The sequence below is a fragment of the Oncorhynchus tshawytscha genome, linkage group LG10 (assembly GCF_018296145.1).
Source record: "Oncorhynchus tshawytscha isolate Ot180627B linkage group LG10, Otsh_v2.0, whole genome shotgun sequence".
NCBI classification, from domain to species: domain Eukaryota; kingdom Metazoa; phylum Chordata; class Actinopteri; order Salmoniformes; family Salmonidae; genus Oncorhynchus; species Oncorhynchus tshawytscha.
This window is the reverse complement of record NC_056438.1, coordinates 21,389,738-21,404,392: the sequence shown is the minus strand read 5'-3', so window position 1 is coordinate 21,404,392 and position 14,655 is coordinate 21,389,738. Positions and strand designations below refer to the sequence as shown.

The window sequence follows — 14,655 nt, the reverse complement described above, 5'->3', positions numbered from 1 at the left end:
CTAGACGTAACATAGTCATTGTAAATCCGTAACACTCAAATGAGTATGAAATGTAACGTTTGGTATGGTTACATAAGAAGGATACTTAAAACAAAAGTAGGGTGGTTGGTCGAGTTGGATGGGTGGGCGTATAACATGAACGTCTAGCGTCCCAAAGGTTGCGTTTTTGAATCTCATCACGGACAACTTTAGCATTTTCGCAACTTAACCACCTTGCTAACGTTAGCGATAGTCACCCAGCTCCTTAGCTAACATTAGCCACAACAAATGGGAATTCGCAACATATCATACATTTAGCTAATTGTTTACATATTGTACGAATTACAATTTGTAACATATTGTACGAATTGCAAATTGTAACATATCATACGAAACGTAACATATCAATCTAATTGGAGTGTCTCATGTGATCCATACTAAACTCTCAGGTGTTACACGTCAGTTAGAGCATGTTTGAATGAGAGTGAATGAGACTGACATATAATTTACTTGTTTCATTCTGTTGGTGTTTCCCCCATAAACATAATGCTCCACTCCAGTTCACCCTCCGTCGATCGACGAGTGTGCAGAGTCATGTTTTTTGGGGCAGCGGGCACTTTTGTTCACATTGTCATTGCATTCCACCCAGAGAGGCAGTCCGCCTTGTGTCGTGCAGTCTGCGATGCAAATTACCACTCCACCATGATCGACGGGGTGCATATGGTCATGAGAGAGATGCGGGAATCTTCTCAAGAAGCATGATCAGCTCTCAACTCATTGCAGGCCCACTCCCGCTGAGGCCAGTGTGCTTGCTGGGGACCCAAACACCAAGCCCATATGTCTTAATGGGAGATGAGGCATTCCCTCTGAGGGTAAACCGGATGCGACCATATCCAGGTAAGATAGGCTAAATACATGTGACTACATATGATGTGAAAATTATACCAATATTGACGTTGTAATTATATGCTTCACATAAAATGTATCTGCCATCCCAGTAAGAGGATGGGGGCCTATGTCCAAAGCATAGGCTATAGCTGTTACACTACACATTTGATAGCATTCATGTTCATGTGCAATACTAATAGCCATTTTCTTCAGTTTCCTCTGCCCTTGATGAAGCCAAGAATATCTACAACTACTGCCACTCAAGCCAAAAGCATTTCAGAAACCTGCTTTGGGATTCTTGCTGCAAGATGGAGGGTCCTGGGACGAGCTGTTGATGTTGCCCCAGAGAAAGCAGAGTCCATTGTGAATGTCTGCGTGGCCCTCCACAACTACCTTTGCACCACAGAAACGGACAATTCAGTCATCAACATGGTACATCCACCACACATACATCCAGCTTCCTGGTCCCAAGAAACATGTCAGCAGACAGGGCATCTGGAGTTGCTACAGACGTGCGCAACAACATCAAGGACTACTTCCTCACACCAGTTAGTCATGTATCTTTACAGGATGCTGCATCAATTTTGTTATTGTTCGACATAAAATACAGTAAAAACACCAGCAAATCAGCTCCAAGTGATAATTATGTTTTAGTTTTGGGCTTCTTGCATTCAATTTGCAGTCTACGAATGATTTGTAATTTTGTTCCAACCCCCTGACCATTCCCTTAACATTTGTTTTTGCCTGCAGCTGAATCTCGATGATAATCCCTGCTTTAGGTTTATGGAAATGCTTTTACCTTGTTGTTTGTATTCTACACATACTTTGCACATCAAACTGAGAAAGGCCCGGAAAATGTTGCACATTATCTGAGAAAGATCTGAAAAATTTCCAAAGACTCCAGCCACCCGAGATATGGACTGTTTTCCATGCTCCTGTCCGGCAGATGTGTCACGCCCTGACCTCAGAGATCCTTTTTATGTCTCTATTTTGGTTTGGTCAGGGCGTGTTGTGGAGTTCTATGTTTTGGCCGGGTAGGGTTCTCAATCAGGGACAGCTGTCTATTGTTGTCTCTGATTGAGAACCATACTTAGGCTGCCCTTTTTCCCACCTGTGTTTGTGGGAAGTTGACTTTGTTTATGGCACATAGCCTTTAGCTTCACGGTTTGTTTTTGTAGTGTTTATTGTTTTGTTCGGCGTCTTTTCAAATAAAAAGAAAATGTACGCTCACAACGCTGCGCCTTGGTCCAGTTCTTTCAACAGCCATGACAAGATGATACTGATGCATCAAGGCTCAGACCAACAGACACCTAAAAAGCTTCCAACCCCTGGCAATAAGACTGTTAAATGACTAACAACTACTGCTCCCCCTCACACCCACGCTGCTGCTTAAATTATTCTTGATTAGATTTATATTACTACCACTACACTGCTGTTCATTGATTATTTATTGGCATTAACATTAGTATATAGTTTATCCTGCTACTGGTCACTATTACTCCTGTTCACATGCATATATTACCACGAGTAGATCACACCTACACTGACACTTTGGCACAAATACACACTCACATCACACTAACACCCAAACACTTACACTCACCACCATGCACACACTCACCACCACGCACAGCCCACCCACCACTTATGCTGCTGCCATAATGTTTACTATTATTATTATTTATCCTGCTACCAGTAACTTTCTCCTAATCCCTCACCTACATGTAAATAGTGTATCTACCTCAAATTACTCCAGTAACCCTGCACATTGTACATTTGGTATATGCACTGACCCGGTATATAGTTAGTGTAGTAGTATCGTTAGTTTTATATCCCTCTTTTATTTCTGATTTCTTGTGTTTTCTTTATCATTATATATAATTGTTTATTATTTGTACTATTTTGATATTGATTACTGCACTGTTGGGTAGAGCCTGCAAGTTAAGCATTTCACTGTACTTGTGCATGTGACAAAACTTAAACTTGGTAGGGGTCTGGTGTTTATCGTCCAGATGAACAGATGAAGAGATGTGAAAAGAGTGTGTGTGGTTTTGATGCACTGAGAGGTGTTGTGAGAGCTGAAGGCCAGTCTTCCTGTAGTGCAGGTTGTTTGTCTTCAGCAGAGAGAGAATGACACAGATTAGGTCTACCACAATGGAAAGTCACTGTTGGTCAGTGTCTGTCTCACATCCCCTTAATGTCAACCGCCCCTGAAATCACCCACACATTAACACTTACACATGTCACGTAGTGGAAAAGCGACCAGGTTCTTTGGGATCTGGGTTTAGCAGACAGAGTAAAGTAGAGGCAGACAACAGTTTCAACAAACAACATATTTTTTTTTATAGTGAATGGCTTTCTGGTGGTCACATCTCACACATGTTGCGTTCCATAGTTTATTTTGAGCCAATGCAAATCATTTAAAAGTTCAAAATCACAAAGAAATACCAAAATGAAACAAACCAAACAGAATGGGGAACAGGAAGTGGTGAAGCCCAGGAGCCAGGCGTCCATATTCTCTCTTTAGTACCGTTGCTCAAAGACCTCTGTATGATCTCACCAAATGCATGCTCTCTCAGACAACAAAGGGATCCACCATGCCTCTGGACTGGAAATCTGGCAAGACATACTGAGAGAGAGGGGGGTGGGCATAAAGGACATTTCATAAAGGCCATTTCATGTTAAATGTGCAACCAGAGGGAAAAAAATTCTAGATACTCCACACACAGAGACGCGTACAAAGCTCTCTCTCGCCCTCTATTTGGTAAATCTGACCACAACTCTATCCTCCTGATTCCAGCTTACAAGCAAAAATTAAAGCAGGAAGCACCAGTGACTCGGTCTATAAAAAAATGGTCAGATTAAGCAGATGCTAAACTACAGGACTGCTTTGCTATCACAGACTGGAACATGTTCCGGGATTCTTACGATGACATTGAGGTATACACCACATCAGTCACTGGCTTTATCAATAAGTGCAGTGAGGATGTCGTCCCCACAGTGACTGTACGTACATACCCCAACCAGAAGCCATGGATTACAGGCAACATTCGCACTGAGCTAAAGAGTAGAGCTAACGCTTTCAAGGTGCGGGACTCTAACCTTAGCTTACAAGAAATCCTGCTACGCCCTGCGACGAACCATCAAACAGGCAAAGTGTCATTACAGGGCTAAGATTGAATCATACTACACCGGCTCCGACGCTCGTTGGATGAGGCAGGGCTTGTGAACTATTACAGACTACAAAGGGAAGCACAGCCGTGAGCTGCCCAGTGACACGAGCCTACCAGACGAGCTAAATCTCCTTTATGCTCACTTCGAGGCAAGCAACACTGAAGCATGCATGAGAGTAGCTCTGGCACCCAGACTGAACTGCAGGCTTTGATCATGAGCAATAAGGCCTGTCTCTGAAAAGACCTGTCTACCTTTGTAGCTGTACAGTAGCTACGGCCAGGCTAGGGTTAGCTTTAGGGTTAGGACTACGGTTAGATTTACGGTTAGGACTAGGGCTAAGGCTAGGGCTAGGGAGTCTGACGTAGAGGAGAGGCCAGCGAGGAACACATCACTTTCTGTGTTGTGAGTGACAGGAAAGAGCAGTTCAGTAAAGAGTGAGACCTGCTGAGGTGAACATCACTGGAACTCTCATAGACTAAGACTGGGGGATGAAATGGTTGTTATATCTCTCTCTCACCGTATGTTTAGCTAGATTTACAGTCCACCTGCCAACACAACAGCGTGGTGAAACATTTAATCTTAATCATTGAATCTTTTTTTAATGGAAAAATATTAAACTGAGTGTAAATGCGTAGGTGATTTGAGGACGGTTGGTGATAAGGGGATCTGAGTCAGAGACACTGACCAACATAAATGTTCCACTGTGTAGGCCTAACTTGCGTAATTCTCTCTCTGCTGAATACGAGCAACCGGTACTACTGAAAAGACTGACCACCACAACCCTCAGTGCATCAAAACCACACACTCTCTTTTCACACCTCTCTTCATCTGGACAAAAAACACCAGACCCGTGCTGCTCAACAATATGTTAGAAGTGTACAAATTGCAGATACATTGTAACTTCACAAAAAAAGTATAATTTATAAATAATTTATAAACTCTTTTCCTTCATGAAAACCTCTATCACCTCTGACCCATGCACTCAGGGCATAACAACTTCAGTCAGTATCAATGTTCACAGTGCTATGTGTAAATGTAGTTAAGAATGTTCTGTAAGATCACTTCACAGCTAGCTTGAAATGTCCCGAATGGAACCATCCTAGCGATTGGCTCAAACCTTTTGTATGTTGTCATGGAAAGACAGTGGAGGAAGCTAATCTGTTAGCAGCATGTTGACGTCGGTTTCAAATGCTTACATACAATGGGTGCATACACAGAGATTTGGCAAAAGCAAGTAACATACACCATATATACTCATTTTGACATTGGCCTTAGCTTTTTTATTTCCTGGTGAGGTAGACGATGATAACGAAGATTATGAGGCAGCATAGGAGCACGCCAGTTCTTATGATGGAGAGAAGGACCAGGATTCTCATCTGTGGATCAACAAGTGAAATAGTAAGAATTCTCAGACTAGGTCAAATCAAATCAAATTTTATTGGTCACATACACGTGTTTAGCAGATGTTATTACAGGTGTAGCGAAATGCTTGTGTTTCTAGCTCCAACAGTGCAGTAATATCTAACAAGTAATATCTAACAATTTAACCTCAATACACACAAACCTAAAGTAAAGGAATGGAATTAAGAATATATAAATATTTTGAAAAAGAAGGTTGGTATAAGAGGCAGTGAGTTTTATTTCTATTCTGTGGTACTATAATGTTATCATTTTAATTCAATCTGAAATATGATATAAATATACCTTCTTCACAGTGCTCTGTATGGTGCTTGGATGATTAGGAGAGCTAAATGATGATTAGGAGAGCTAAATATTCCACTGTTATTCAAACTGTAGTAAGATAATATCAACATTTTCTCAATAACATCACTGATTCCTCGGATACATGTTAGTGGATTTGGTGACAATTTATTGAAAAGATGACCTTGGAGCTTCAGGACAGTCGTGTTGGTGAAGATGAAACAGTTATCCAACATTCCACAGAAGTACAGACCAGAATCGGCTACATCCAGCTCTGTGATTTTGAGAAAGATAGTTCTATTGGTGATTAACATTTTCATGTGATTGGCCTGAAATCCATTTTGATGACTAACAGTTTGCAGAGAGCTCCACATAGACGTGATGCACAGGGGCTTTGAACCGTTGACTTGCTTGAATCAGCCAACATATCCCATTTCTAAAAAGGGGTAGGTTGACCTCAGGTCTCCCCACTGGAAGCCCAAGGTAGGGGGAGCGGGGAATCTATCAAATGGTGCACATCTAACTTTGTACAGTACTAATGCAATTACTAATGCAATTAGTGGTCCAATTTAATTTGTATTTCTTGTTTGAAGTGCAAAAGTGTCATAATCTGGTTCTCTTCTTTTTAAGTGTGTTATTCTATTTGTGTATTTGTGTGATATGGGTTTTGTGCAGTTTAGTTTTATTTGTGTGTTTTTGTTAGCAACAGGGTAATAGTGTAATAATTCTATTCTCTTTTTATTTGTATTTATATACTACAATTTGTTTCTATTTGTCTTTGTTACTTCTTTTTGATATTTACGAGTCTTATTTTTGTATATATTTTTATATAGTTTTTAAATGTTATGATTATTTATTTGTGTTGTTCCAAATGTCTGAATAAAAAGGACAGTTAGTGCAGAATGGTGCTTTTTTTTGCATGGCCGGGGGGGTGGGGGGGGGGTCGCCCAGGGAGCCATACAAGCTAGAACCTGGCTGGACCACCACTGAGGGTGACATTATCCCCTGGATGGACCACCACTGAGGGTGACATTACCCCCTGGATGGACCACCACTAACGGGGATGGAGAGACAGACACAGCATGGGTCCGATCTGAAAGAGAGAAAACAAAGTGAAAACAGGTTTTTAGAAATGTTTGCTAATTTATTAAAAATTAAAACAGAAATACCTTATTTACATAAGTATTCAGAAAATTTGCTATGAGAATTGAAATTGAGCTCTGATGCATCCTGTTTCCATTGATCATTTAACTGGGCAAGTCAGTTAAGAACAAATTCTTGCTTACATTGATGGCTTAGGAACTGTGGGTTAACTGCCTTGTTCAGGGGCAGAACAACAGATTTTTACCTTGTCAGTTCAGGGATTCGATCTAGCAACCTTTCAGTTACTGGCCCAATACTCTAACCACTAGGCTACCTGCCACCCCAAGTTTCTACAACTTGACTGGAGTCCACCTGTGGTAAATTCTATTGATTGAACATGATTTGGAAAGGCACACACCTGTCTATATAAGGTCCCACAGTTGACAGTGCATGTCAGAGCAAAAACCAACACGAGGTCGAAGGAATTGTCGGTATAGCTCCGAGACAGGATTGTGTCGAGGCATAGATCTGCAGAATGGTACCAAAAAATGTCTGCAGTATTGAATGTGCCCAAGAACACAGTGGCCTCCAACATTCTTAAATGGAAGAAGTTTGGAACCATCAAGACTGGCCAAACTGAGCAATTAGGGAGAAGGTCCTTGGTCAGGGAGGTGACCAAGAACACCGATGGTCACTCTGACAGATCTCTAGATTTCCTCTGTGGAGAACCTTCCATAAGGACAACCATATCCGCAGCACTCCACCAATCAGGCCTCTCTGGTAGAGTGGCCAGACGGAAGCCACTTCTCAGTAAAAGGCACAAGACAGCCCACTTGGAGCTTGCCAAAAGGCACCTAAAGACTCTCAGAACATAAGAAGCAAGATTCTCTGAATGCCAAGCGTCACATCTGGAGGAAACCTGGCACCATCCCTACGGTGAAGCATGGTGTTGGCAGCATCATGCTGTTGGGATGTTTTTCAGCAGCAAAGACAAGTCAGGTTTGAGGCAAAGATTAATGGAGCAAAGTACAGAGAGATCCTTGATGAAAACCTTTTCAAGAGTGCTCAGGACCTCAGACTGGTGCGAAGATTCACTTTCCGACAGGACAACGACCCTAAGCACACAGCCAAGACAATGCAGGAGTGGCTTCAGGACAAGTCTCTGAATTTCCAGCAAGAGACTGAACTTGAACCCGATCGAACATCTCTGGAGAGACCTGAAAATAGCTGTGCAGCAATGCTCCACATCCAACCTGACAGAGCTTGAGAGGATCTGCAGAGAAGAAAGGGAGAAACTCCCCAAATACAGATGTGCCAAGCTTGTAGCATCATACCCAAGAAGACTTGATGCTGTAATCGCTGCCAAAGGTGCTTCAAGAAAGTACTGAGTAAAGGGTCTGAATATTTACGTAAATGTGATATCAGTTTTTTATATTTAATACATTAGCAAATATTTCTAACAACATGCTTTTGCTTGGTTATTATGGGAAATTGTGTGTAGATTGATGAAAAAACAACAATTGAATCCATTTTAGAATAGGCTGCAATGTACCAAAATGTGGAGAAAAAAATCAAGGGGTCTGATTACTTTCCGAAGGCACTATAAAAGACAGTCACAACAATGTGAGAGACCAAATCTATTGGTGAATCACAGAATGTGAACTGAAGATACAATAAGCCTTAGAGGACGAGAGCTGGTATATATATCCGTTCCATTCTGTGTTAAGATCTGCACTGCCAGACCATGAATGAAGGACTGAATCTTCAAATAAGAGAGATGAAAGTAATTTGAGATTATGGGTGGGACAAAGTGTGACAACCATAGCTGTATACAATGACCACAGATACATTTATTTAATTACCACCAACCACTGATTTTCAACTCTTGCATTTGGTTTGATAGAGAGAATGAGAAGATGTTTGAGGTGTAGACTGTGGTTTATCATCATTGAGGTTCCCAAAATTGTAAATACTCATAAATTGTTCAAACGTATTTCAACAGACCAGTTGGTCAAACATATTTAGTCTATTTTAAAGTAACAGAGGGTCTGGATCTAAATCTGTTCTCACTGTAAGACAGACACCCCCAACATACGAGTTTATTTATTCTAAACTCTTAGAAAAAGCATTTTCGAAAGGGTTCTTTGCAGAGGAATAGAATTCTAACAAGAACCATTTTGATTAGAATAACTATTTTTGTAAGACAAGGGTTCTTTGTAACTTAAGACTATAGCTAGAACCTTTATTATCCTAAGAACCTGTTTTTTGAAGAAAGGGTTCTTTGATGATTCTTTGGAAGGCAAGAAGGATTCTTTGGAAAGCAAGGTGGGTTCTACATAGAACAATATGTAATATTTCCCAACATGCTCTATTTTCTGAATTGTTTGTTGAACTGTAATATCTTGCGATTGGCAGGAGCAGTGGCTTGTAATTCACGCATAGTATACCTTACTGGAGGCAGTGGCAAACCGTGGCTACTGGACCTAGCCCTTCAGAGGGGGAAAAATCTTCCAAAAAGTTGTACTGAACTCAAAACAAAAATCTAGAAAAACTGACACAGAACCTGCACTAATGTTACCAACAACAACAACCACATTGCTTACACAACCTACTGCATGGTAGCCTAACACCATCACTATCACACTATCACCCAAAGAGAAAACAGTGACACATCAAAGGATGTGAGTTTGACAGGCTCATGATCATGAACGGACAGCGACCGCAATACCGTAGGAGAGTGCACTTTCTGTAAAACACATAGACTGATAGAAAGACAGCAATCACAGACAGCATGATAGAATAATCAGTCCATAAATCAGAATGTCATTGAAAAGAACAATATATTCAGAATATCATTGAGATATTATTGAAAAGATGAAATAGAAATGTAAAACAACATTGATATTTAAATTATACAACAATTACTTTATAAATCCTTGGGCCTTCTCAAGGCGTAAAAGGCCTTGGCCATTCCCCAGTCCTTAAAGGGGAGTGGGTTGTTAAGACAACAATATCTGTCCTCAGAAAATTAAGGCCAGGATTTTGCTAAACTTGGTTCTTCATTCAAAAAGTGAAATTCGGACCTTTGCTGCATTAAATTCGAAATCATATATCAAAGAAGATAAACACAGTAGTGCCAGCCCAACAGGATGCTCAGCTCTGTCCATCCGGTCTCTTGTAATCTGGGTTAGGCCAAGTCACCACAGGAGCACTCAGTTTATCTTCAGAATATCCTCGCTGCTCACTGTGGAAACCCTGTAATCTGCTGAAATGCTAAATAGGATACCGCAGACTATTCAATGCCTCAGAAACTAAATAACCTCATTTGAGAAGTGTTGTTCTACAGAGGTAGATTTTTCCACTCAAGACACAAGATGACAGCTATTAAGATGTTCGCACAACTGTACACATTTTTGCTTCTTGGAGTGATGGGTATGTTTTATTTACTTTCATTATGATTGCATGTTCAGGTCCTATATATTTTGTTTTTACTCAGCCACGTTTAGCGATTGCCTTCATCAGTGAGTACAGTGAGTACAATGATACAATGATACAATGATACAATTTATTTTGATTGACACTTTGAGGCATTCCAATATTGTGTTTTAATGTATATTTAACAGTTTATATATTTGTGTAAGATGTTGTATTTTATTTTGTTGTAGCTCATGCACGAGTTGGGACTGAGCCCTCAGCCATACAACAGTCGAGTGGTCTCATGTCAGCCAATGTTGGGGACACAGTGACTTTGCAGTGCTTCTATGAAGGCAACATGGCCATGCATTTCTCTTGGTACAAGCAACCCTTGGGAGAAAAACCTCAGGTCATCTCAACAGTCTATAGGTATGACGAGGCTCCTACATTTTACCATGAATTCAAGGGTAACCCTCGATATTCAGTGCAAAGCGGCCAAGGAATAAATCACCTCAGCATCTCAGACATAAATAGCTTGGATTCAGCCTTGTACTACTGTGGGAGCGCACACTCAAATGTGTTGGAATTTGGAAAGGGAACCTTCCTCAATATAAAAGGTACAGTACTGAGAAAAAAATATTTCAGTAATCCTTAAATATTTTCAGACAAAGTCTGAATTTGTAGATAAAGAGTAGTAATTAGAAATCCTGAGAATGAAAAAAAGAAAACAGTTAATATCAGGTGTTCTCTCATTCAGATGATTCTCTCAATGAGTAAGAACACTTGCTACGGGAAGTTATAGATAGTTAACACAGATTTGCTGACATATTTAAACCTTATTTTCAGATTCAGGCTCCAACAGCAAGACAGTTGTAGAGCAGCCTGTGTCTGAGTCAGTCCAGCCAGGAGACTCTGTGACTCTGAACTGTACGATACACACTGAGACCTGTGCAGGAGAATACAGTGTCTATTGGTTCAGACATGGCTCAGGAGAATCCCATCCAGGAATCATTTACACCCATGGAGACAGGAGTGATCAGTGTGAGAAGAGTCCAGAGGCTGGTTCTCCTACACAGAGCTGTGTCTACAATCTCCTCAAGAGGAACCTAAACCTTTCTGATGCTGGGACTTACTACTGTGCTGTGGCCTTATGTGGGGAGATACTCTTTGGGGAAGGGACCAAGCTGGACATTCAAGGTAAACCGCTTATGCTTCTTTGTTAAAATGACATAAACATTACATTTACTGTAGTTATACAGGTAGTTATTGTAAAACACAATGTGTTCCCAATGACTTACCTGATCAAATAAAGGCAAGATAAAATACAAACTATTACACTGTAATAACCTCTACTATATAATAGAAAACATGACATTCTTTCAGGTGGTGATATTCAAGTGGCGACTGAAGCGGATATGAGGATACTTGTCATCTTCTCCATCATAAGAACTGGAGTTCTCCTCTGCTGTCTGACCATCTTCTTCGTCATCTACCTCAACAGGAAATAGATTAATTCAATGATTCAGCTTCTCAGTCCTTTAGCTGTCACAAATGCAAATGGGATTTACTGTCTTTTCAAATGTTTCAGTGCTCGTCAGCCTTTCGACACGTTGAAGATGCAGATATTGCTGTTCAGATTTTCAATAAATGAAATCCTCTTTATTGAAATAATATGCACATTTTTATTCAATACTGACAATTCTACAGTGGATCAAGTATGATGGGTTAATATATTCAAACAAGACTATTTCACAGCTGTTGCTTTAAGGGAGCATACACAATGTGCTTCTCGGAAACGTCTCCACCCTGCCCTCTCCCTCTTCCACGCTTACATCTGTTCATTGAGAAGCTCAGTGCAGCGTAATTTTCTGTGTCCATGTTCAGATTCTCAAAAAAAGACAGAGAGATACATGCTTCATCCACAATTACTAAATTACTCACTTGGACTGTGGGTGAAGTGTAATTGGTCACCCTTAATTAAAAAACAAAACATATACTTTTTGTAAATTATTGTTTACCATTCATACATGATATAATATTAATTTATGCTATTAATATATGGCATTGATATGTCATATATTTTATGTAAGGCATGACAAAGTCTCTCACAAAAGCTTTCCAGAACTTACAAACTGCTTTTTATATTGTTCAACATACCTTGTGTCAATTGAAGCTTATCCTCAATACTGTCAAAACTAAAATAATGGTGTTTTCTAAAGAAAGAAATCGACCTCTGAACCTTTCACCTATTACTACCTGTCAGGGCAAGGAGATTGAGACTGTAACCTCATTTAAATATCTTGGAATTTTAATTGATGACGGTCTCTTTTAAATTGCATATTCAACTTACAAAAAAATTGAAGCTGAAGTTGGGACTTTATTTTAGGAATAAGGCCTGTTTTTCTTCTGAAGCCAGAAGGCTAGTATCAGCTACTTTTATATATGAATTCTCCTGCTCAGTGTTTGAGATCAATTGACACCCTTTACCATGGCGCTTTGAGATTTATTTTAAACTGCAAAAACATTACTCACCACTGCACTTTGTATATCAGGGTTGGCTGGCCTTCTCTAGTCACTCGTAGGCTCAGTCACTGGTATACTTTTATTTACAAAGCCATTTTGCGTTTACTACCATTTTATTTGGGCATTTTTATTGTTCAGAAATGTGGTGGATACTCTCTTCGTCCGCAGGACTTTATCCTGCTAACTGTTCCAAATGTCCGAACTGAATTTGGTAAAAGGGCTTTTATGTACTCTGCGCCATCGTCTTGAAACACCTTACAAAATACATTTAACCTGGAAGAACTTGTCCCAATTGGTGTTTTTAAGTCACTGATGAAGGATTTTGAGACTGATTCCCTGACCTGTCAATGTTTTAAATTTGCTGTTTTATGATTTTGTTATACTCTTGTGAATTCTATGGTTTTTACTAGATTATTGTAGCTTTTCATGTTTGCTGTCTGTAATTGTGTAATGACTGTGCTGTATATCTTGGCCAGGACGCTCTTGAAAATAAGAGTTTTCAAATCTTAATGTACTCTTTCTGTTTAAATAAAGCTTAAATTCCTTTTTTTTAAAGATAGACTTTAGCACACTACATACATTCTTGCAGCGCTCTCCTCCGCAAGATTGTCAGGAAAATATTTGTTACTATCAGGATAATAATGATAACAACCAGAACAAATGTTATGTAGTTCAGAAATTCTGTTTGATTCTCGAGACATATCATTTACAATACTGTACCTCCATGTGGAGCCCCGTGTGAGGATAAGATAAAACGTTTAGAATATTTTTAACATTTCATGTACATTTTTTTAGAGACCATCTTTTCTAATGTCTTACCTTCAATGTCAGGCTTGGTTACTTTCACTTGAGTAGATACATTGGCTAAAGAGAACCACACAACATGTAGACATTCTTAGTGAGAAGAAACAAAATTGGAAACACATTTTTCTACTCAATGTTTTTAGTGTCTTCCAATATATATATTTATACAGTACCAGTCAAAAGTTTGGACACACCTACTGTCATGACGTGACTATCATTGATGTGATGACTGTTATTTTATCAAATCAATTAACTATGTTTAATTATTATGTGATTAAATTAATCATGTAACAATTAACTCATTATCTAACTTGGGGCACCATGGGAAAAGTTATTTAACTAGTTACTATCTCCCGACTTAAACTCTAAAGATATAAATATCTCTTACATCAATAACAGTCAATTATGAATTATTATTACCTCATATCAGTCTCATTCTGAATGTTGTTGCCTTCATAAATCTGCACAAAGCATAGCCTAAATTATGATTCAGTGATACACAATTTGGCTTAATTATTTATTTACTAACTAATTAAACAATCATACAGAATTACATAAACACACACACAGTACAGGTTATATTACTAACATGATGCAATGAAAAGTCCCTAGTGGACTAACCCGATATGACGGCTTGTTACACAATGAAAGGGTTGGGGAAAGAAAGAGTGGGAGAGACAGAGAGTGCTGGTACATGCATGTGGAAGCTATGCTCATGAGAATTAATACTTTGCACATGAACAACCACTCATTCAGAAAATAATTGCAACACAAATATTTACATGTGTGTGTCTTTGTCGTCTCTCTGTTGAAATCACCCGGTCCGTCTATAAACGGTAGTTCGACAGAAGTCTCTGGTAAGTCCACCAGATGTCACAATGTCATTTGTAGTTGTGGTAGGCTTCTTTGTCTCAGAGTGTTTGTTTGATTGAATCCTTCAGATGTACCACATGGGGGTGAGAGAGAAATGCACTTCCTCTCTCGCCTTCGTTAGACTGAATCCTTCAAATGTTACCCACGCGGTGGTCTTTGATCGAGTTTACTAGACTAAATTACTTAAACAGCTGCAGACTGGATGTTCCGATGTCA

At 39.7% G+C, this 14,655-nt stretch overlaps 1 protein-coding gene across 1 annotated transcript; it reads left to right on the top strand.

The window, feature by feature from the left end:
• The first annotated feature begins 10,507 nt into the window (after positions 1-10,507).
• Positions 10,508-12,360, top strand: LOC112259933 (immunoglobulin alpha-2 heavy chain-like). The gene is made up of 3 exons (XM_024434632.2): positions 10,508-10,856; positions 11,092-11,436; positions 11,623-12,360. Exons 1-3 carry the CDS (start codon positions 10,544-10,546, stop codon positions 11,745-11,747), a joined length of 783 nt encoding a protein of 260 aa, XP_024290400.1. The 5' UTR covers positions 10,508-10,543; the 3' UTR covers positions 11,748-12,360.
• Positions 12,361-14,655: the final 2,295 nt, after the last annotated feature.